Source organism: Alosa alosa, chromosome 9 (assembly GCF_017589495.1).
Source record: "Alosa alosa isolate M-15738 ecotype Scorff River chromosome 9, AALO_Geno_1.1, whole genome shotgun sequence".
Lineage (NCBI taxonomy): Eukaryota > Metazoa > Chordata > Actinopteri > Clupeiformes > Clupeidae > Alosa > Alosa alosa.
In genome coordinates, this window is record NC_063197.1 from 29,122,007 (window position 1) to 29,147,006 (window position 25,000).

The window sequence follows — 25,000 nt, forward strand, 5'->3', positions numbered from 1 at the left end:
TAAAGTGGTCACTCTCTTTCACCTCAGTCAGACACACAATTCTCCGCCACTAATGATCAATCCTATCTCTGTCTCACCAATCCACCCCCCCCCCCCCCACAGGCCCAGCAGCTTGGGAAGTTGGCCTATCCTGGCTTGGGCTGGTCTGGAGACTGATGTGGAGGGATGCCGAAGCCACTGTGCTGTTAGTGATGCTGGCTCTTAGTCCTGTCTCAACATGACCGACAGACTGAGACTGAGATGGCAGGAGACCGGGCGTCTCCACTCACAGGAGGTGGACGGAGAGACGAAGACACAGGCAAAGATGGAGAGATAGAGGGATGGAGAGATGGAGGGAGAGTTAAAGGGATGGAGAGAAAGGAGCATAGAGGGGTAGAGGGTTAGAGTTAGAGGGCAGAGAGAGGGATGGAAAGAAAGGCAGGATGAAGAGATGGAGCCCAGAAGGAGGGATGGAGAGAGTGAGGTGAAATGGAAGCAAAGAGAGCGAAAGACTCTCCAGGGACAGTCAGGATGAGTGACGGCACTCCCCCACTAAACATCTAAGTGCGTTACACAGCAGATGGAATTCCCCCCACCTCCACAAGAGCAGCGGACCATTCTCATTTATTTATATGCTCATTTATTTCTTTTTGGAGGGTGTTTATTCTTAAGCATCAGTAATGAGGACACTGAGAGGTGAGTGCTTTATTTGGGCTGAGCTCCACTCTTCAGGGGCTACCAGAGGTGGAGAGACAACTTTTTGCATTGGTGCGTAAATCAATAAGCTGCGAACAAAAAAGCAGGGCTCAGATCTGAGGTTGAGGGAGGTGTGTGTGTGTATGTGTGAGTGCATATATAGTGTGGTTCTAATGAAGAAAAACACACACACACACACACACACACACACACACACAAACACCTCCACATGTGTGAAATGCGCATCAGGAGACAAATTAAACTTGACAGAGATAAACTCCACATATTAACACCGTCGGTGGGTGTCTTAAAACACGTCGTTATATATATATTTTTAAACGGAAGTGCTAAGTGCAGCCGGGTTTGACAGTTAAATGGCACTCTTGGTGTAGATAAAGAAAGTTTATTTATATCAAGGAAACGGACTCCCCTGGGCATATCCAACCAAATGCAATTATGAGCAGAATCACATTAACATGAGTCTTTCTCCTCAGGAATATAAAAGGCACTCCTTGAATTGTCCTTGAGGTGAAAGCTGTTTGGCCAAGTGGAATAATTTAATATTCAAATGGACCTGAAAGACATCTAACGTTTCTAACCTGGAAAAGGATTCCTTAATTTGACATCCTGCGAAGAATGGGACAAATGTTTGGGGAGAAGAAAGTGTTTTCTCCCTCTCTCTCTGTATCAGTACTTTGGTCCTCCAATTTTGCAACAAATTCCTTGTGCAAAATCCAATTTGCTATCCAAATTAAAATAAATTATTTATTTATCGTTATCTATTTAGTTTTTTTGCTCTACTTATACCTCATTGGACCACTGTTGTTCTATCTCATGTTTTATTGATATGCATGTTTCCCCTTTTAGGAGACTTATAACCTTCCTTGTTTTTTCTAGTAATGTATTTATTTATGTAGTTTTATAACAGGTTCACATATCTTTTGCAACAGGTTAATGAAGTCATAGCAATCAATCGGAATTTTTCATTAGAGAGTGAAGCTAAGTTCATGCCAATAGATCTCACTAGAGGTCACTGAAAGAGAGGCTAGGTTGAAGCTCACAAATCTTGTCGTCAGGAGTTCATGCTAATAAAAAATAGTTACTTTTACATACCTGCCCAGGTACTACAGGTGGAAATTAGCAATTGTTGCTATAACCTGGCCAAACACATATTCTCTTGTATCACAAGATTATTGTTTATTTGTGCATTGTCCCTGTTTTAAATAAATACATTTCCAATTCCAATTCCAACAGATCTTGCTCACTGAAAGAGAGTCTAGGCCTATGCCCACAGATGTTGTCTACACATGACTAAAGAATTATTTATTTAATTTATATAGTATATTTAGTCTTGTTAGTTTTTCTTATCTTCTACTGTCTCTATTGTACAGTGGAGTTTTGTTATTGTTTTGTTGTTGTTTTGTTATTTGTTTTGTAATATGTTTATACTTACATTTACTATTTCTGCTGTAAGTGCATGTTGTGTGTGATGTCTGTATGCTACTGAGACCTTGAATTTCCCCTTGGGGATCAATAAAGTATGTATGTATCTATCTCTATCTATCTAGAAGAGTAAAGCAGAGCTGGGCTTCCACCCCTCACCTTGAACTCCAGCTCCATGGCGGTGACTGTGTCGCCAGGCGGCACCTGCGTGAGCTTCTGGATGTGGGCGTAGAGGTTGCGCGCGGGCACCTCGGTGTGCCCGCAGGTGGCTGCCTCCAGCAGGGCCTCGTGGATGAAGATGTACTGGTCCTCCGTCTGCACCATGTAGTTGCGCTGGGAGCGCATGCACGTCACGTGCCCGTAGATGTCCACTGACTTCTCGTGCTTCATGCGCTCCAGCATGGCCTCGATCACGATGAAGCAGCCCGTGCGACCCACACCAGCACTGCGAGAGGGAGAGAGTGTGTGTGTGTGGGAGAGAGAGAGAGTGTGTGTGTGTGGGAGAGAGAGAGAGTATGTGTGATGGAGAAAGTATATATATATATATATATATATATATATATATATATGTGTGTGTGTGTGTGTGTGTGTGTGTGTGTGTGTGGGAGAGAGAGAAGGAGAGAGAGAGAGAGAGTATGTGTGATGGAGAAAGTATATATATGTGTGTGTGTGTGAGTGAGTGAGAGAGAGAGAGACAGAGAGAATGAATGCGTGTGTGCCAGAGAGTAAGCAAGAGAAAGTGTGCATTTGTGTGTGTGTGTGAGAGAGAGAGAGAGTGATAGTGTGAGTGTATTTGTGTGTTTGTAGGGAGAGAAAGGAGGCGACAGGGGTCACTTTTCTTTCGAGGCGTAATCAAATAAAGTTGCTGCAGAAATAGCAGCGGTGGCAGTGATGCCACCCACAAAAAAATCTCTGACCTTCCAGGAGTGATTCATGGCCAAGCCTGCTGTTTACACTGCTTACAAAAGCTTATAAAACAGTGAGTGCACTGTCACATATTCAAACACATGCCGCTATCTCCTACAATACACCACTCACACACTGACTGAGCAATAAAGTCACAAAGAGACAAAGACTAAGCACGTCTACAGAGATGAGTAACTGGGCCAGACGGGCCGCTGCAGTTAAGTGAGTGTGTGTGTGTGTGTTTTTAAGTATATTTTTAAGGCTTTTGTCTGGAAGTGACAGGAAGTGTGTGGGAGCGAAAATGGCCACAAGTCGAAAACTGACTCTAGGTCCCTGTGAGCCCTCAGAGATGAATATGGAATGGATGCTGCTGCTTATGCCACAGCTCCCCTGCCCAGAGTGTGTGTTGGGGCAGCCGTGGCCTACTGGCTAGCACTTTGGACTTGTAACCGGAGGGTTGCCGGTTCGAACCCCAACCAGCAGGCACGGCTGAAGTGCCCTTGAGCAAGGCACCTAACCCCTCACTGCTCCCTGAGCGCCGCTGTTGTTGCAGGCAGCTCACTGCGCCGGGATTAGTGTGTGCTTCACCTCACTGTGTGTTCACTGTGTGCTGAGTGTGTTTCATTAGTTCACAGATTGGGATAAATGCAGAGACCAAATTTCCCTCACGGGATCAAAAGAGTATATATACTTATACTTCTGTTTCTGTACCTGCAGTGGACCACCATGGACCCGGCGTCTGGGGGGTTGCAGGCCTTGACGCGCCGCAGGAAGGCCAGGATGGGGGTGGGGTACTCGGGCACGCCATGGTCCGGCCACGCCATGAACTGGAACTGCCGGACCTCACGCTTCTCACTGGAGCCATTCTGTCGGGCGGGGGAAGAGAAGGGGGGTCAGATCAGCTCTCAGTTCTCAACTTCTTATGTGTTTCAGGAGGATTTCTGGGGATTCCATGAGACATCCACATTGATTTATCTGATGTTTAACTACTACGTTTGAACTTTAATATTTATTTGAATATATTATAACTATGTCAACTGAAAACCTCATCCTCCTACCATTTTCTCCTACATTACATTATTCACAAAGCTTTTATCAAAAGCAGCTGTTATCCACAGTGACGAGAGGCATTAGGAAAAAAGTAACCAAATCTACAGTATTGATTTAGTTACTGTTTAACTTAAGTTCTATCCGACTGTGGAAAGTCTTAATACTTACTGAATGTACTGTATTACAGCACAATGTGGGGCTATTAAATATTGACGTTAATACTGAATAAAACTCCTCGCACTTCTCATACATTTATAATAACAGTTTTGGTATTTTATAGCCGTACCCCATAGAGCCCACTGATCTTCTCGCTCTCTCTCACACTCACTCTCTCCTCTTCCTCTCTTACCTTGTACAAGGCGAAGGTGCGCACGCTGTAGGTGGCCAGTTCCAGGGTGTCCAACATGGTGACCTGGATCATGCCGTAGGTCTCTGTCCCTCTGCTGGGCCAGTACTGGTCACACTTCACCTACAGGACACGAGGACAGGGAGAGGGTTACATACAGTAGTGTCCTAAACGGACGCGATGCGAGCGAACTTTACTGGTAAAACCCGTTAAAATACATTGTTTCCAATTGGAGTGTCCTGACTGCAAGCGACGCAAGCAGCGCGATGCAACGCAACGTTTTGAGATAACTTTTGTCGGACGCCCCGTGTCTATTTTATCTCTGTCACTCGCGTTGCTCTGCTATTTTGAATGAGAAATATGACGCAATAGAAGGGCACATTTAACGGATTCAACGTAGACAGTTAACACCGAATGCTACAAGATAGCCGCTCGCTCGGATCCGGTTAGGACACTATGTTAGACAGGGACAGAGCTGAGGCCATTGTTTCATAAGTCCTTTGTGTTTTGTTGAGGGGGTGGGAGGTTATTTTCGAATGTTGAGGCGGGGGGGTGCGGGGGGTGAGGGTGCGGGGGTGAGGGTAGGGGGTGTCGGTGGGCTTGAGGGTGGACAGCTTGAACTCCACATGCTTCATTGTGTCTTTATATATGTCCTCGAGGAGGGAGAGAGAGAGTGGGAGAGAGAAAGAAAGAGAGAGGGATAGAAAAAGAGACAGACATAAAAAAAAAAGACTAAAAAGAGAGACAAACAGCAGAAGCAAGATGGAGATAGACAGCTGGAGTTCAGGCCTGGCCCGCAGGGCTGTGATGTGATGTGCGTGTGTGTGCATGTGTACAAGGGGCTGCCTGGGCGATGGCAGCTAGTGCCAAGTCGAGGCCTCTGACAGATGGGGGCATCACGCAACACAGATTTGGGAGAAGCGCGGGTGCGTGGTGAGGGCAAGCCCACAGGGTCCCCCAGTGCTGTACGCTCAGGCTCCGACCCTCAAAGAGCCTCTTAGCTCAAGTCTATCATCAACACACACACACACACACACACACATTAACAAATATGCAAACACACAACTAATACAAACACATACACACACATTAACAAATATGCAAACACACAACTAATACAAACACACACAAACATACTCATACACAGACAGACAGTTGCACTCACTCACACACACACATGGGGAAAGGGGAGAACAGAAGTGTGTCTATCGGACAGCAGGGCCACCACCTGGACTCATTACTCCACTGCACAGAGGCTCCCAAACAGTCCTAGAGCCCAGAGCTGAACACACACACACACACACACACCAGCTATGAGCCACCTGTATAGAACTAGCTTTTCTACACACATGCATTTATGCTGCAGTATGTACACACACGCACAGAGAAAAAAAACAAACTGCACAAATACATGCAAAAGCACCGCCTACATGCCACCTGCACTGAAACCTGCTCTTCAAAACAAGCAAATGCCTGAACACACAACTCATCTTCTGCCCCTCTCTCTCAATCGCACAGACACGCACATATACACACACACACACACACACACACACACACACACACGCACACGCACACGCACACGCGCACACACACGCGCACACACACGCGCACACACACACGCGACACACACACGCCAAGCACACACACGCCAAGACACACACGCCAAGCCACACGCCATAATGCACACACACACACACACACACACACACACACACACACACACACCAAGACACACACACGCCAAGACACGCACACGCCAAGACACACGCCGCACGACACACACACACACACACGCACACGCACACACACACACACACACACACGCTATCAGACACCACACACGCCAAGACACACACATCGCCAAGACACACACATGCACACACACACGACACGCGACACACACACGCACAACAAAAGACATCAAACAAACAAAAGCTCCTCCTACGTGCCAGCTGTGCTGCTGCTGTACTCCTCTAGCAGGCTAGAGCTGGTAAAGCCTCCCAAGTCAGATTAGCACCTGAGCACATGGAGCCGAGTGTCAAGACGATGCCTTAGCCCTACCTCACCGTCAAGCGTCACTCTCAAACGCCACGCGGACTGCAGGCTGGGGGCGGAACACTAGATCATTTAAGTCTGTGGTCAATACAGGGAGAGGGAGCTGCTTCATCCCTTGCGTTTGTTTGTTGGTTGGTTGTTTGTTTGCACCCACATTCCGTTACAATATGATTTATTAAACTGTGTGGATCATCTGAAATCGTTTGGTTTCCTTGTAGGGAATCACATTTAATCTGGGTACACAGGGCTCTGTCTGAACAGTCATGTTGTTGTTCTATGGGTAGACTTTGTACTGTAAAGAGTAGCCTTCTTGTATTAGATTTCGATGCCAATGACACAGTGAGCAATCTGCATCACTTTGTGTGTGTGTGGGGTTGTGTGTATGTATGTATTTGTCTGTATGCATATATTGTATGCGCGAAAGCATGTGCGTTTATGCGGGTCTGTATGTGCATTTGTGTGTCTGTACATGAGTGTGTGCATAGGTGTGTATTTGTGCTTAAGTTGTGTGCGTGCCTGTGAGTATGTACACGTGTGTATTTGTGTGTGTGTGTGCGTGTGTTTGTGTGTCTGTGTGTGCGTGTGTTTGACGTGCAGAGAGTCTCCGAACGGACAGAATGGACAGGTGGTGGCACGATGGGGGTGTGACTGCCTCCGCGCCTCCTCTCTCTCCCTGCGGTCACATGACTTCCTGTTTGGACCGGCCGCCTGCCCAGGGGCCTCCTATCAATATCCTGACAGGGACAAACACACGCGTGTGCGCGGACATACGGGACCACTAGGGGGCGTGTGGGATGAGGAAGCTTCAGAGGACGCTGCTGTTAGATATCTGCTGCTGTTGAGCTTAAAGGCCGTTTAATAGACCCTTTCACACCAACAATAAAAACAAAAACAATGCTTGAATGTTCTATTTGGTTCCCAATCTACTTCCTCTGCATTAAGATAACATATGGAATGTTAAAACGGAAGCTTTGTGGGGCCAACTATGATGCTGATAATGGAACTCTCTTGAAAGGGTCTATAAGAGGTGGAAGACTTGTTGGGAGCGGTGACGGGCGGGAGACTTGTGTGATACTAGCTCAGGAGGGCACCGGGCGAACTCTCGTCTCAGTTCAATATCGGGAGCAGGGGAAGTGGCGGACGGCTTCCTGCCCTGCAGTCACTCGCTTATTAATGCTCTTCAGACTGGAGAACATCACCACTCGCTCTCCTGCGTGCATCAACGCATTGCCCTCTCGGAGTTTCTCTCTCTTCTGCTGGTGTTGCTTCCTCTCCCACTCTGTCTCCCGCTTTCCTTTCCTATCTCTCTCCCAATTTTGCTCTCTCTCTCCCTTTTTCTCTCTCTCTTTCTTTCTCTCCTGCATTTCACCGTTTAGTAAATATATGCACCAATCTGACAGCCACGGCACAATTGTGTGATACAGATCCAATTCAATCTGTACACATCTGAGGGAAATATATCTGACTGAAATAAACCCTAGGCTCCACTCAAGTATCATTCAATTACACCAAAGTACACCGTTTCCCCTGAATCCAGTGAAAATGATTTACAACAGTGTATGCTCTGGTGTGTGAGACTATTACAACTGTAACTCCATCCACATGGCCCAAGCTCTACAGTATGTCTCTACTACAAGTCAATACACGTAGATGGTGACAGTGTTGTAACCAGAGACTTTCTAATGTAACGTCAATATGGCAGTTGTCTACACATATCCTGCCCCTTTCCGCGACAAAAAGGTTGAAATGTGAATACATCGTGCCAATCATGTGTTGTGATCTCGTCGCTGAAGCAAGGTTGGTGTCTTCAAGCCTTGCGCACGCGCATTTCTGCCGAAATAGATGGCCGATAAGTGCCCAAAAAGCGTTACAATATGGCCGCCGAGTGGAGAGACTTGCCTAAAAGGACTTTGTTGTAATTTTGTTGTAAGCAGCATACTGTAGGCTTGAGGTTGTTTAGCCCACTCTTGTACAGCACAGAGCCATAACTCCATCAGTATGCTCTTATCACTCTCTAGCTGTTTTCAGACATGTCCTCCGCACTACGGGTCTTTGTCAAACGGATGTCCGACCCTTTGGGTGATTCAGATGTGATGCTTACATGCGGACATTATGTGTGAACGATACTAGGAGGGGAGTAGTGTACAGTAAGAGCCGACTGAGTTCGGAGTTCCAAATGTCCAGTTATGTTATTCAGATATGCTTGATATCCGCAGAACATGCAGACTTACACCTACAGTATGTCTGAAAGCAGCTCATGTCGGAGGTTGTTTACTCCACTACAGGACTGAGTTCACCAAGTAACTCTAATAACTACTCTACTCAGCTCTGGCAGGTCAAGCCACACACCACCTGAGCACATGTAGCTTATGCTGTATGTTTGGCACAGAGGGCAGCTGAGAGCACTAGTGCTGTAACTCCATCAGTGTGGGTCTTACTGCATGTCTGAGGTTGTCTACCCCACTCTGAGACGGCACAGAGGAAGCTGGCAAGCAGAGCAGGTGATCAGGGCCTGGACCAGCTCCAAAGGCTGGCTGGAATCCAACCACCGTGTGGGTGATTTTATTAACTGCTCACCTGGATCACCTCCTCATAAGGTTAACAGCAATGTGGAAATAACAGCTTGCTATAATGAAAACAAAGCGCCTGAAAATAAAAGACAGGATAATAACTTGCTGCAGTATCCAACCAATAGATAAGCAGGCCCTAGCCCCTGCATGTCTGAGGCTGTTACCCCACACCGAGACAGACCCAGACCAGGACACCCTCTGGGGCCATGTCTGAGCTCTGATCCAGCTAACTGTCAGCTACAGTATGTTCAGGGAAGGCAATGTTGGTGTAGTTGGTATAGTTGGTGTAAGGTGGTATAGTTGATGTAGAGAAGGTGATCAGGTGATTGGTATAGTTGATGTAAGTTGGTATAGGTTGGTGTAGTTTGGTGAAATTGGTGTAAGTTGGTGTAGTTGATGTAAATTGGTATAGGTTGATGTATTTTGGGGAAATTGGTGTAAGTTGGTCTAAGTCTGTTGTAAGTTGGCATTGTTGGTGTAAATTGGTGTAGTTGGTGTAAGTTGGTGTAGTTAATATAATTGGTTTAAGTCTGGTGTAAGTTGGTATAGTTGATGTAAATTGGTATAGGTTGGTGGAGTTTGGGGAAATTGGTGTAAGTTGATATTGTTGGTGTAAATTGGTGTAGTTGGTGTAAGTTGGTGTAGTTAATATAATTGGTCTAAGTCTGGTGTAAGTCAGTATAGTCGATGTAAATTGGTATAGGTTGGTGGAGTTGGTATAGTTGGTGGTGTAAATTGGCATAGTTGGTGAAGTTTGGTGTCCGTACCCGTGACTTCTCCTCGAGGCGTGTCATCATGACGATGGTGCTGCTGCGCTGCTCCCACACCATCCTCCAGAAGTCGCTGAGCGTCTCAGGCAGCGGGCCCTGCGTGGCGATGTAGGCGTTCTGCTTGCGGTAGCCGTCAATGTAGTTGGCATTGATGTAGTCGCTCCCGGGCACCCCTGTGTGTGTGTGTGTGTGTGTGGTCAGGCACAGTCAGATGAGGGAGCTGGCACAACACTACAGACCTACTCTCTACACACTCACTACCATAGTCAGCACATATATAATGAGGAGAGAGGAACGCAACACACACACACACACATACGCACACACACACACTTTCTGGAAAACACCAGCCATTCTGTTGAATGGAGCCACCCCTGGCGAGGCCACACTATTATATATTTACAACTGTATCTGACTCACTGAAAGGATGTCATAGAGTGAATTAGGGTGAAGGGTGGAGTGCACAGTGGAAGGCTCACTCTTACCATCCACAGGTGTGAGGATCACTCTGGAGTGGTCGTAGGCGATGACATTTGCATAGCGGTTCTTTGGCTTGTTGACTTCCAGGTTGGAGTGCTCCCAGGTGAATTGCTGGCCAGGATCAATGGACTGGGAGATGAAAGTGCCAGAGAGAGAGAGAGAGAGAGAGAGAGAGAGAGAGAGAGAGAGAGAGAGAGAGAGAGAGAGTGAGTGAGTGAGTGAGAGAGAGAGATAGAGGGATAGATTGATAAACAGATATAGATAGAGAGAAAGCGTGAGAGAAAGACAGGGATGAAAGGAAAACATTATGTTAAGCCCAATCCTTTCCAATTAATAGATGATGATTAAACATACCAAGCATTCTCATTAGAGAACTGCAGCACTGTCAAACACTTCTACTGAGAGGATCAAAACCCCTGCTCATAATGATCCGACATGATGACCCCCCTCGTGTGTGTGTGTGTGTGTGTGTGTGTGGGTGGATAAGGTGGAGAGGTGGGGTAGCTCCCTTATTGCCCCACCTCCTCCCTTATTGCCCCCTTTCCCCTCCCACGCCCCATCTCCAGCTGCCCTTCCTGCCCTTAGTGTCAGGGGCATCTCTGGAGCCTCTCTTAGTGTCACCAGGCCCTCAGGCACTCTGAAACCTGCACCGCAAACTCTCACCCCTGTGATGAAATCAAGCTGCGTCTCAGGAAGCAGACCCATCAACACACACACACACACACACACACACACACACACACACACACACAGAAAAGGTGAGACCTCTGTGTCAGCAGCAGGTTGAGAATCTGCCCAGGTCGAGTCAGCACCTCCACCCCAAGGCTGAAAGAGAAGCCTTCTCCTCTCTTCTCCCCTCTTCTACTCTCCTCGTCTATTCTCCTCTCCTCTCCTCTCCCCTCCCCTCTTCTACTCTCCTCGTCTCTTCTCCTCTCCTCTCCCTCCCCTTCCCCTCCCCTACTCTCCTCGCCTCTCCTCCTCCTCTCCCTTCCCCCCTCCTCGCCTCTTCGCCTCTTCCCTCTCCCTCTCCCTCCCCCTCTTCTACTCTCCCTCGGCCTTCTCCTCCCTCCCCTCTCCCTCTTCTACTCTCCTCGCCTCTTTCTCCTCCCCTCTCTACTCTCCCTGCCTCTTCTCCCTCCCTCTCCCCTGTCTCTTCCTCCTCTCTACTCTCTCCTCCTGTCTCTTTCTTCCCTGTCTTCTTCTCTCCTCTTTCCTTCCTCCTTTCTCCTCCTCTACTCTCCTCTACTCTCCTCTCTTCTACTCTCCTCTCCTCTCTTCTTCCCTCCTCTTCTTCCCCTCGCTCTCCCTCCTCTTCTCCCCTAACTCTCCCCTCCTCTTCTCCCCTCCCCTACTGTTGCCTACCTGCGGGCAACAGGAAGTTGTGACATTAAAGTCGAGCGCCAGGCAGCTATATTGGGAGGAATGTACGGGCTCAGCTTTACAGGCTGACAGCCTCTGACAGAAGGAGGCTCCTCCACTGACTAGAGACTCATCAAGATTGCACTCATCTACCTCCCTTTTTTTGTGCTACTTGGTTCAGTGAAGCAAAAACAAAAGGTGGTGTCCTGCGATGTGCTATGATCTGGCACAGAGTGTGCCAACTCATTAGGTGGCTTTGGGCAAGATCCCCAAGGTAGCTGGCACGGACGGGACTCTGAGACAGACCCGTTTTTGATCTGGCGGACCATGGAAACCAGGGGTCCAGAAGAGCAAAGGCCGTCAGCACCTGGGTCCTCCAGAAAAAAAAACCCAAAGGTGCTGAATGACAGACAGGCTGGTGTTGTTTCCGATGATTTTGCACTCTTAGTTTATTTACAGCAGGGGGAACTGCTGTCTGCTTGCAGTTTTGGAAGTGAGGAGACACACAGAGAGAGAGGGTGAGAGAGGTGAGAGACTGCAGAAAAAAAAAAGACAAAGATAAAGAGAGATAAAGGGAGTGAACACTGAGGCGGAAACTTAGTGAAAGGAGGGGAAGAGTGAGAATAATGAAGCAGAAAGACAATGTGACAAAGTGAGAGAGAAAGCGTGTGTGTGTGTGTGTGTGTGTGTGTGTGTGTGTAAGTGAGAGAGAGAGAGAGAGAGAGAGAGAGAGAGTGAGTGAGTGAGAGAGAGAGAGAGTGAGTGAGTGAGAGAGAGAGAGAGAGAGAGTGAGTGAGTGAGAGAGAGAGAGAGAGAGATAGAGGGATAGATTGATAAACAGATATAGATAGAGAGAAAGCGTGAGAGAAAGACAGGGATGAAAGGAAAACATTATGTTAAGCCCAATCCTTTCCAATTAATAGATGATGATTAAACATACCAAGCATTCTCATTAGAGAACTGCAGCACTGTCAAACACTTCTACTGAGAGGATCAAAACCCCTGCTCATAATGATCCGACATGATGACCCCCTCAGGTGTGTGTGTGTGTAAGTGAGAGAGAGAGATAGAGGGATAGATTGATAAACAGATATAGATAGGAGAGAGAGAGATAGAAAAAGAGAGTGAGACACTGAGCGGAAACGAGTGAAAGGAGGGGAAGAGTGAGAATAATGAAGCAGAAAGACAATGTGACAAAGTGAGAGAGAAAGCGTGTGTGTGTGTGTGTGTGTGTGTGTGTGTGTGTGTAAGTGAGAGAGAGAGAGACAGTGCGAGATCGAGTGATTGAGTGAGAGGTAAGTGTGTTTTGGAGGTGAGCGGTAGCGGGGTCAGAGCACTGGATGGGAGGCTGAGAGGGGCTGAGGGGTCGCTCGCTCTGTGTTTACTGATGGCACATCTGAGCTCCACATCGATCGCTGGCTCTCAACAAAGGCCCCTTTTCCAGTTCAATAATGCCGCGCAGTCAAATGTTATTCAGTATTGACCTCGCCCACTCTTACTGCTGATCCGACATCATCAGAATGACAAACACACACACACACACACACACACACACACACACAAAAACATGAAGATAGACGTGCATATACAAAAACACACACACAAACACAGTTGCATGTGAACCTTCATGTACATTAAAATCGACACACATGTAAACAAACACGTTTACACACACACAATCAAAATCACAACCAGCCAATCCCCAGGAGGAAAACATAGATTGGAATGTTGGTCTAGGCGGTCTGATCAGCCAGGGTGTCATGGCAACCTCCATGAGTGACAGCACTGAGACGTGCCGCTGTGTGAAAACAAGAATCGAGCCGATGTTGGGAAAGCGTGGAAGTGTGTGTGTGTGTGTGTGTGTGTGTGTGTGTGTGTGTGTGTGTGTGTGTGTGTGTGTGTGTGTGTGTGTGTGTGTGTGCACGTGAGAGACTGGAGAGGCTGGCGCCGCCACTTGCCTTTCCCTGCTGCCGCACTGTAGGTCTGGTCTGTAGCGTCTGTCTGCTTGATAATAATGGCGCAGGTAGCAGCCCAGAGGGCTTTGACTGCACATCTTATTTAACAGCATGTTAGGTAAAGCTTCTGGCGCTGGCACACGCTGACAAATCACACACATTAGCTCACATACCCCCCCTCCGTCCACACCCCTTATCACACCCCCCTCCTCCTGCCCCTGACGTGGGTATCAGTTACTGTGCTCGTCACCATGCTTCCGTTGGTTCACCCGCTCCCCCAATCCGTTTGCTTGTTCCTTCACTGCTGCTGTGATCAATCACACACACACACACACACACACACACACACACACACACACACACACACACACACAGGCCTCTTTCTTCCAGACGGGGAATGAGGTACCCACCTAAAAAGCACTCCAGCAGACAGAGAGAGCCATGGGTAATTCTGTATGCGAGAGATACTGCAGCTAAAATCTGGCACGGGGAGAGGAATTAGCCCAGGCGATGAAAATCCAGTTTGCTACACGGAGATGATTTCGCTCCATCCCTCCCTCTCTCTCTCTCTCTCTCTCTCTCTCCCTTTACTCTCTCGCTTTTTGTCTTTTCACTCTGGGAAAAGTTTTGATTTTGTTTTTGACTGGCTCCATCCAAAGCCAGCAAGCGGCTGATAACATTTAAACACCCTCCTGAATCGGAGAGATATCCTTCTTAATTCTCATCAACTTTAATTGGGGTTGTACGCTTTGTGTATGGAGTGTGGGGCGGCAGATGTTAGGCCACAGCTTACAAACACAAGCCTCCTAGCCAAAGAACACTTTCCTCCTGCAGCGACATGCAACATGCCTGGTCTGCCAGCCCACGTGGGAGCCGCGTCTAGCCCAGCACTGGCCCACATCGGGGTCAGAGGCCACCGATTCCCTGCCACGCTGGGGTCAAATGAAGGGGGTAAAGGCCAATTCACACCGATAACGATAACTATAACCATAACGATAAAAGCGTTCACACTGAACAACGATGAACAAAGTCTCTCCTTGTGTTAATAAAGGTGACGATTAAAATTCAATGGGTTCTGATGACTATTAGCTTTTTATCGTTCTGAAAATCGCTCTGAAAGTGATCCCCAACGATATCGTTCTTCATGTCGTTATCGTTATAGTTTATGTGTGAACGTCGTCATTCATATTAACTAGAACGATATTTATTTACAGTTCTTGGTGTGAATGGGCCTGAAGAATCAATTGATATCTGGGAGCTTAATGCCATGATAAAGCCGCTTTACTGAAGAAATGGAGGTCTTTACATGCTGTTTCTTTACATACGCTCCTGTGCTTCCTTTACACCTGCACAACGATACATGTCATTTATTTAACCATTTATATTAACATCATGTGATGCCTTCTTATGATGACAGGTACCATCCAACCCCCTCCATTAGTTAGTGGCCTGGGTGTGTGTGTGTATGTGTGTGTTCGGGTAGCGATTGTGTGTTTTCAGGGTGAATGAATGGGCATCTCGGAGGCAGCTGACAGCCTGTCTAAAGCAGCTGGCTCTGGCGGAGTGCTCTGGTAGCTGTGTGTGTGTGTGAGTTTTCTGTCTTCTAAAGACAATGCAGCGACAGACTCCACAATAAGCTTCGCTCGGATCCTGGCGGAAGCCTGGACGCAGCGATATTTATGACACCTGTCAGACGCTCCAGCCAGGGAGAGACAGCCACGTGCGAGACACACACACACACACACACACACCATGGTGATCACTAAAGAGCCACTCACACAGCAAAAACGGCTTCACAACACAAATGGAGACAGATAGAGAAAAAGAGGGGGAAAAAAGACAGACAGACAGACAGACAGACAGACAGAGACAGAGAGAGATAGAGACTGAGATGGAAAAAGAAGTGAAACAGTGAAGGTAGACAGGTAGAAAAGGAGAACAATTAGAGCTTTAACAGAAAAGGGAAATGACACAGACAGAGAAAGAGAGATAGAGAGAAAAAGAGAAAGAGAGAGAGAGAGAGAGAGAGAGAGAGAGAGAGGGAGGGAGGTGTGTGTGGGGTTCCCATTCGCCGTATGATAATCTAATCTGAGGAGGAACATTAAGATGGGATTCCATCTCCTGGAAAGACTGATTAGCACCTGTTGTCTTCCCACTGCGCACATTAGCAGCAAAGCGGGGAAATGAGCTGTTTTGCACATACCGTCTCTAAGTGTCATGGCTTGATAGTTTCAGCTTTATCACGTTTTATTTTTCTAAAACACACACACACACACACACACACACACACACACACACACACACACACACACACACACACACACACACACACACACACACACACACACACACACACACACACACACTGGCGGAGCATATGGTTAGCCCCCAATTTTCTGTGTGTCAGTGAAAGGGACGTCTCTCCTCTTTACTCAGTAAATGTGCCAAAGCAGGTATGGCACAACCAATCAACATCCCGACTGTCTCCAGTTGGGCGCGAGAGAAAGCCAGCAGAGCGAAGCTTTCAAAGCGAGCGATTCCCCTGTGAGCTACTACCATGATGGGCTGGAAAGATATCTCTGGTGCCTGGCTACCTTAGTACACAGACACACACACATATATATAAATCAAAAAGGCGACAGACTGCAAGTTCAACAGGAGTGCAAAGCCAAACACAAGACCCAAGGCAGAGCCAAAAGTAGTTGCTGTTGGTTGGGGGGTAAAGTCTTCCCTCGTCAGCACCCATCTCCCAAGGTGGAGATGACCAGCAAAACTGGGCATGAATGTTTAATACACCATTCCAGCTCTATTAAAGCACTGCAGTGCATACACACACGAGTAATCACTGGCTTCCCTCCATAAAGCCCAGACATTATACAAATGTATTACAAATATAGGGAGTATGCACCCAGGGGAGAATATTCTTAGCTTCTGCAGGATATTCTGTTAAGGACTCTCAGGTAAATCATTCTCACAATTAATGGAACAATGGCCACCGTCGAAAATGAAGACCTGGGTACATTAAGCTGGAAATAGCTACTGTTGGTATTGAAGTAAAATGTGTATTAAATTTAATGCGTTGGAGTTCCATTTTAAAAGTCCCTGGGGTACAGTGGACTGCAGAGGACTATCATTATTCACAGCGTAAGAGAGAGAGAGAGAGAGAGAGAGAGAGAGAGAGAGAGAGAGAGAGAGAGAGAGAGAGAGAGAGAGATAGAGAGAGAGAGAGGGAGAGAGATAGAGAGAGAGAGAGAGAGAGAGATAGAGAGAGATAGAGAGAGAGAGAGAGAGAGAGAGAGAGAGAGAGAGAGAGAGAGAGAGATAAAGAGAGAGCTGAGAGAGAAGTATGCAAGTTTATCTTGTCCACAGTTACTGAGGGACCCACTTATTTTCATTTTGCTTCTGCAAGGTCTCTGAGGTTTTTTCTTCTATTATTTACTCACTTTCCATTTTAGTGAATCTCTAATTCATGACTCCTTTGTCGGGGTTGGTCTTTGCTTTATTTTTAATCAATTAAATCCACTTCATTTAGGAGCGTTTACCCCAAGAGTGAGAGCTGATGACTACATTAAGCTTGTGCTAATTTCAGGACCAATGAGGGCTCTCTATATGCGCGCACGGTGGCTGCTCACTTATCTGTCAGAGTTAAAGATCTAACAAGCCGTGTGGATTTGGAATGGCTCCACTCTTTAATGGATGCATTATGAACCTTTAATTTCAAGCTCTGACGCTTCGAGAGATGCCTGACGTGATGAGCCAATAGGCTCTGTGTGTGTGTGTGTGTGTGTGTGTGTGTGTGTGTGTGTGTGTGTGTGTGTGAGAGCATGTGAGAGAGAAAAGGAGAGGGAGAATGCAAGTTTCTGTTTAATGAGTGTGCATACTGCATAGTCTGTGGATGTGTGTGTACATGTGTGTGTGTGGGTGTGTAAGGGTGCAGGTCTGTGTGAATGGTGGCACGCTTGAGTGTGTGGGATGGAATCTGTGTTGACCAGACACACTAATCACTAGCTGTTAGCTCTGCTCCTATTAGCGGCTATGATTTCACGGATGCTCTCCTAGACGATGTCTACCTTTCCCCCTTTTACTGACAAAAAAATAAAATCTGAATGTTTCCTCGAGGCATCATTCTTTCATCAGCTCAACACCACAACAGACCGGCTCATTAAGAACAAACAAATTTCACCTGCTGCACTTGCATTCAATAAATGCACTCTTAGGAAGTCTCTATGATGGAGATCACACTAGAAATAACAAAGCATAACAACGCTCACACCATAATAATTATTTCAATTCTAACAAAGTTCTATCTTGTTGCAAAGTTAGGCACACATTTCAACAGAATTGTACAACAGAAAACATGTCTTCTCCTTAATAAAATAATTTCCCAACTATTAGCCACGGTTTGTACACTGATTTTGCAAAATTTCTTCAGCTATGAGGTAAATACCAGTTTAATATGGTATTAAAATGGTTTGTATTTTTAACTTGCATAAAATACTGCCGTGCAGTTTACACACAATGCGGCTAATACACAGGAAATTACTGTATTGGTTAGAATGTCTGACATGTTCCTAGGGTACATGAAACTGACATTGATGAGCCTTGAGTTTCGTTATGAACGTCAAACCAAGTTAACCGCTCAGTTCCTTTCCCGCTGCTGAACTATAGAGAACCTGCCGCTTGCCACTGGTCAGTGTGCTCCCCGCCTAACAGAGACAGTCTGCTGTTTACCTGTAGTGCAATTGTAGGTCTAATCCACACTAACCAATAAGATCCAGTTGTTGTTTTTTTTTGGTATTTTTAAAGGCAGTGGCTCTTGAGGTCTAGTTTATAATACAGCATCTTTCTTCACAAACTCCCAGATGGAGGGGAAGGGAGGGGTGTGTGTGTGTGTGTTTGGTTTGTGTGTGAGCGTATGTGCATGAGTGTGTGTGTGTGAGCGTATGTGCATGAGTGTGTGTTTGTGTGTGAGCGTATGTGCATTAGTGTGTGTTTGTGTGTGAGCGTATGTGCATGAGTGTGTGTGTGTGAGCGTATGTGCATTAGTGTGTGTTTGTGTGTGAGCGTACGTATGTGCATTAGTGTGTGTTTGTGTGTGAGCGTATGTGCATTAGTGTGTGTGTGTGTGTGTGTGTGTGTGTGTATGTGCATTATGTGCATTAGTGTGTGTGTGTGTGTGTGTGAGTTTGAAGGGAGGGATGGGGAAAAACAAGAAAATAGTCAAAAAAAGAAAAGTAAGTTGGTGGAGGTGATGCTTTATAATTAATGTGAATCGCTCCCCTCCCTCGGTGGTAAACAGAGCGCCCATCTGTCCCACTTTATCCTCTCCGAAATTTACCACTTTAAATGGAAATGACTTCCCTTTGTAGGACATCAACAAGCAATAATCCCTCACTGGCTTCCTTACAGTAGGTAAATGCAAAGAAAAAAAAAATATCTTTAGGAAGGCAGTGGAACTCATGCATTCTTTAGCAGGATCCTCTCTCTCTCTCTCTCTCTCTCTCTCTCTCTCTCTCTCTTGACTGTAATGTGGTGCGCCATGCTCTAACTGGCTAGGGGTTAGGACCACAAAGCTGGAACTAACAAATAAGCTGTGGCAGCATGTAATGTACGACACACAGCGTGACTAGAGGAAATGTTGATTTGAGAAGAGCCACTGGATTAAGCTGGGAGTAGCGTCTGCACTTGCTCATAGGGAGCCAGGTGGAGAGGGAGGTGGGTGGGTAGAGTGCTGGGTGTTACTTTTATCACAGAATTAACACGACGCAGTACAGTGAGCTACGAAAACAAACATATAAATATTTAGATATCCTTCTTGGACAGCTGATTCAGCTGATTTTCCTTTTCACAGGCCTTAACTTCCCACATCTGATGTGGGGACATTCCACATTCCATCCCAATTTCCTGTGTCCTGTACCAGCTCCCTCAGCTTCAGACAAGACGGCAGTGAGAGAGAAAGCACAGTCTTTTTCTCAGATGGACATTAATTCACTGCCAACGGCTCATACATTGACGTTTACCTTGTAACCACTTCATGTTACATGGCATATTCACCCTACAAGCTCTAGTCAATTTCTCATGGTTATTTCACTTCCTTTACGGCTCATTTTTGATCTTGGTGATTATGAGAAGTAGCCATACATGCTATTCGCTGTGTTTTTGTATTGGGAGAGGCTTGGCTATTGGGATGTGCCATCCTTGGCCGCTTTTGGCGGAGGGGCATGCTTTAGTGAATTTAGGGAGGTTGGTGTTCAGTGCCTACCTCATACTCCTGGGAGAAGCGCAGGCTATCGTTGGCTTTCAGTCTCTCGATGTGGTCAGCCAGGTCACATGTGGAGATGGGCGGGTGCTCCCTCATCCCTACAACAGAGACAGAAGGTGTCAGAAACCCTTCACATACTGACAGGTGCTACTGCTGCAGCAAAAAAACCAAAAAAAAACAACAGTGTGTGCACAAACACACACACGCACACACACACACACACACACAGATAAACAACACTAATGGAAATATACACACATAGACACACAGGTGTTCGGTAACTACTACTTTGACACAATGATGAGCCACAAGATGACGCAGATGCTTGTGAGAAAGCTTTGCGCCTGGTGAGTGAAACAAACAGATAGAAAAACAAGTGAGAGAGAGTGAGAGAGAGAAAGTGTGAGAGAGAGAGAGAGAGAGAGAGAGAGACAGATGGAAGAGAAGAATGAGTTCTGACACAGCTGTGTAACACCATGCTGTGTAGGCACACAATTGGCAAGGTGGGTGAGCGAAGGCGCATGCTCATTGGCCGGTGGTGCTGCAAGAGAGCATGGGGAGGGAGACAGGTCTGCGGTTCTGAGTACTACGACTCTTTCTACCTCCAACGTTACCATTCTTACACTGCCATAAGCCTTGCCCAACCCCTTCATTTCATTGCTGGCTTTCTCTCAGATGTCTGATAAGCTTTTTTTTTAAAAATGGTGTTGATGTTTTTGTTTTTGTTTTCCTTTTCCTCGTTTCCGATCTGAAGCTACAGCACTGACTCCCGTCCTCGTCCTCCCACTCGCTCTCTCCCACAACCATCCGAGCTCGCTTCTGGAATGTTCTCGCCGATGAGCGCTCAGAGGAAGCCTGTGGAGAGGAGGTGGGAGGTCGAGGGTGGTGGGGGGGGGTGATGGGTGTGGTGGTGGCGGCAGACAGCCCCATGTGTGTGTGTACTGTAGCGTGACTTAAACTGCACAGCCAACGGTGCAGTCGGGTGGTTTGGCCTGGCATGAAGGGGCCGAGAGGAAGGTGCCCCCATGACATTCCAGAGGAGAAGGAGAGAGAGAGAGAGAAAGAGAGAGTGAGTGAAAAAAAAAGAGCATGAGAGAGAAAGTCAGAAAAAGAGAACGAGATAAGAGAAGAAAGGAGGACGGGAGAAGGGTCATTTCAACCAGCCATCACAGATGCCAACCACCAGAAAGGTTTTTGCCCATTTCTATTGTTTTTAGTTGACATCACAATATGAAAAATTGCACTTTGGAGTACAGACAGAAAAAAAAAAAAGGATGACTTTGGAGGAAACACTCATCTTCTGTCTGTGATTATTTTTCCGTCAGCATGTCAACAAAGAACTGTGGAATAAGAAATGACCCTTCGGATAGAGAGCGAAAGGAGGGATGCTGAAGAGATAAGAGCAGAGAAGGAGAAAGAGAGGAAAACAGGGATGGAAAGAGCACAGAAAAGGAGGTCTGGAAACTAACTTGGAGTATTCGGGCAGATGGGGGCGCTGGAACCTGTGGAGAAAAAACGGGGGCAGGGCCGTTACCAAAACAAAAACAAACAAACAAACAAAAAAATAAAAAAATAACGGGAAAACCGCCCAGTAAACAGTAGCGCCCCCAGTGCAGAGACAGGAAACAGGGACAGGAATTAATAGAGCGACGCAGAGAACATAGCAGTGAGGTTCTGAGAGAAAAGCCCAGAGCAGAGAGGAGACGGACAGGAGCTTAAAGGCCGAGATCTGTCTGGGGCTGAGGGTTTGGTTCTGCCCTTCAGTCATCTGTTTCCAAAACACTTGCAATTCTGCAGCAATTTCCAGTGCACCTTGAAACCGGGCCCTGAGAAGTTCTGTAGCCTGGCTCAGAAAAGCTCCAGGGCAAATATACGCATGAGTGTCTCATGGCCACTCACGACTTGTGCTTTTTTTCTCTTTCTCTCTTTTTGCTTTCATATTTTATTTATTTTATTTTTATTTTTCATTGGATCTCAAGTTAGTTAGGGATGGTACAGAGGTTGTGTGTGTGTGTGTGTGTGAGAGAGTGAATGGTGTTTCCTGAGACCTGGGAATCTATTACATCTATTTATATCAACACATCAGAAAAACATTTATGCAAATCTCTCCTACACCTTCCACCAAAGGTGAGCAGAGTGGAAGCACGAGGTTTTCAAGGGAGATTTAGCTTTTGAAACACCCACAGAGAGTGAGAGAATTTGTGTGTGTGTGTGTGTGTGTGTGTGTGTGAGAGAGAGAGAGAGAGAGAGAGAGAGAGATAGAGAGAGAGAGAGAGAGAGGGAGAGAAGAGATGTGGGGCGAAAGAAGGAACTGGAATCCGGGAGTGGAAGACGAAGCCTAGTGCAGGCGGGAGAGATCAAGAAAGCGAGCGAGTGAAAAAGAGATAAAGAGGCTCTCCCTGGTGACTCAGCCCAACTTAATTCCTTCTGCCGAGTTCAAAGCTCACTCTCTCCACAATGAGATTCTTTAATTAACCAGTCGGGCCTGTAACATTCTCTCAACAACTGCCACCACCCTCCCTCTATCCTGTTGAGAATGGGTGACTTACGGTTCACATCCACCCGGAGTCCTTCAGACGAGAATGAGGATGGAGGTGACTAATACTTTATCTCCGCATTAAAAAGGTCAAACGCAGCACCTTGTCTACCTTCTGGATCTTTCTAAATGGCACCATCATTACTCTGTCAAAGACTAGCCTTTCACGATGTCGGAATTGGCAGGGAAACAAAAACAAACAAAAAAACGAAAGAAATCAGACTTGTGGCTTTGCGAGAAATCCCAAAGGTGTATAAGCTATAACTCTCGTTTCACTCGAGGAATGCAGCACAATCCAATATATACTTCCAAGCAGCTCTAATGTACGCCAAGCGGACAGAAAGCACAATGCTAATATTTGCCCGCCACTGACCGACACCCAGCTAATTGAAAGTCGTTTTTCATTTTGGGATGGTCAGTCCGGAGACTGCTTTTGTTCTTGATTGGACTCGTTTGGCGGAGCTGAACAGGTTTCTTAATTACACAGACAATTCGAAGCCTGAGCACCTCAACATGACTGCTGTGGGAGTATATTACAGTGAATCGCATGGGTCATCCTCAGTCCAGTATATTACATACAGTGAATCGCACGGGCAATCCTCAGTCTAGTATATTACAGTGAATCGCATGGGTCATCCTCAGTCTAGTATATTACAGTGAATCGCATGGGCCATCTCCAGAAAGAGAACCTCTACTGATATAGGGCAGAACACAAAGGAATTTTTCTTTATGAAAAGAAATACCTAAAAACCAATAGCTACAACCCGATTACTAAAGAAATTGTGTGTGTGTGTGTATGCATGTATCTAATAAGTTATACACGTGCATGTAAATGTCTTCATGTGGAAGCTAATAGCACAAATAAATCATGTCCAGTCTATAATGTATTCATAACAAAATTACCTGTAAACGGCACTCAGGAGCACCTGACATTGTATGTAAATAATGGATGTGCCATAACCAGTAGAATTCCTAGTGGAATTCCTTCCCATGATAAGAATCTGTCATATTGCGATATTAGTGATACAGTTCATGACATGTTTACATATGCGCAGCAAGGTGGGTCACATGTAGACCAACATGACTGAATGTTCACACTGTACGCGAAAAGAATATTCATGGTCAGGACCAAGTTTTATTTTTATGTGTTTGCATGGCTCTCAAGACTGTAAGCTGACATGACTTGTGGCAGAGAAAACAGTGAGTAGTACTATTTTGTCATTTATATTGTAATCACCTAGCCTGGCTAACGTCAGACCTCATCTCATTGAGATGGGGTCTGGGAACTAGACATTCATTTTCTCATATTTGAAACGTGGTTTACGAATGCCCAAAGCGGTTTATTGGGCGCTACGAATGTCTATCAAATGCGTCTGTAAGTAGCTCATACCGGCTTCGGTGTGTCATCATCGTCTTGCTGCCCTCCCTCCGTTCTGTGATTGGTCCCCTAACTGAGGCGAAAATCTGCTCCATGGAATCCAGGCTGCCTAGCAGCGTGAATAAAATTGTGCGCGTAAGGCAGCATGGGAAAACCCAGGCTAGTAACCACCAAAAATACCATGAAATAACGTGACACAGTTTTAAGGTTTGTATCGCCCATCCCTAATGTAAACAGCACAATATTAACAGTGATGATATGTAATATGTAAATCCATGGCCTTTACATGAGGCTGAGACATATGTTCTGCTGTCTACCTACACTGCTTCAGTTCTGACCTCTAAAGGGGACACATGTTAGCTCCAGTCAGCCTCTGTGCTCTGAAATGGTAAATCGCTTTGGCTGGATGTCACTGACTGGGTTTCTTGCTGCTTTTTAATAATAAAAAAAATGAAACTCATAGAGCCACAGGGCGACCGCCACTGCTGTAAACCACATCCTCTCTCTATCAGGGTTCCCACTCTAAGTCAAATGTAAAATTCCATGACTTTTCCCTGACAAAAAAAAAGAATTTCTATGACTTACTATAATGAATGGTACAATATAGCCTACCGACCAAATATCTCAGAGCGGCCGCATAGCGTTCAAGAATCTTTTACTTTTTTAGAGCGGGAGATGAATAAATGGGCATTGAATAAACAAAGTTGGATTAATTACAACTACTGAAGGAAGCAGTAAAGTTAATATCCAGACAAACACCGGTTCTGTGTGGAAATAGATTTATATTAATGTATTTTGGCAAGTAAATTTTAAACTACTACAATAAAATCCCCTGATATTCTATGACTTTGCCTTAAAGATTATACAATGACCCATGGGAACCCTGCTCTATATATGCACACACAACTGTAAATATAGAGTTGTCCTCACACACATGACCCAGGTCTTCTGAGTGCGAACGACAAGCGGAGAGAGAAAGAGAGACCTGGTTTTGGCGACCGCATTTGATGATTAACGCGACTTGGGCGTTCTCTGCAGCCGTCTGTGAAGGTCAAATCGTGATTAGGGGTCAGAGGAGCGTTGCGCATTCGCCCATCTTGTTAACGTCAAGTAAATCTCACAACGCTGAGATTAGGAGGGGGCCACAGGTCCACGTGGATGGACATGGGAGCCTGAATAAGTGTGTGTTCTCTTTGTTGCGTGGGTCCTGAA

At 46.3% G+C, this 25,000-nt stretch overlaps 1 protein-coding gene across 26 annotated transcripts in view; it reads right to left on the reverse strand.

Annotated features, from left to right (window-relative positions):
• Nucleotides 1-25,000, reverse strand: part of ptprfa (protein tyrosine phosphatase receptor type Fa) — a 226,507-nt gene that overhangs the window by 8,607 nt on the left and 192,900 nt on the right. For 18 of the 26 annotated variants that reach the window (XM_048252134.1, XM_048252131.1, XM_048252130.1 and 15 more), the window contains 7 exons: nt 21,344-21,376; nt 19,875-19,972; nt 10,304-10,427; nt 9,816-9,991; nt 4,424-4,543; nt 3,736-3,890; nt 2,278-2,563 (listed from right to left, as the gene is read on the reverse strand). In XM_048252134.1, the coding sequence (XP_048108091.1) occupies nt 2,278-2,563; nt 3,736-3,890; nt 4,424-4,543; nt 9,816-9,991; nt 10,304-10,427; nt 19,875-19,972; nt 21,344-21,376 (992 nt within the window). The remainder of the gene's footprint in view (nt 1-2,277; nt 2,564-3,735; nt 3,891-4,423; nt 4,544-9,815; nt 9,992-10,303; nt 10,428-19,874; nt 19,973-21,343; nt 21,377-25,000) is intronic. The other 8 variants (XM_048252136.1, XM_048252135.1, XM_048252138.1 and 5 more) reach the window with 1 other exon arrangement.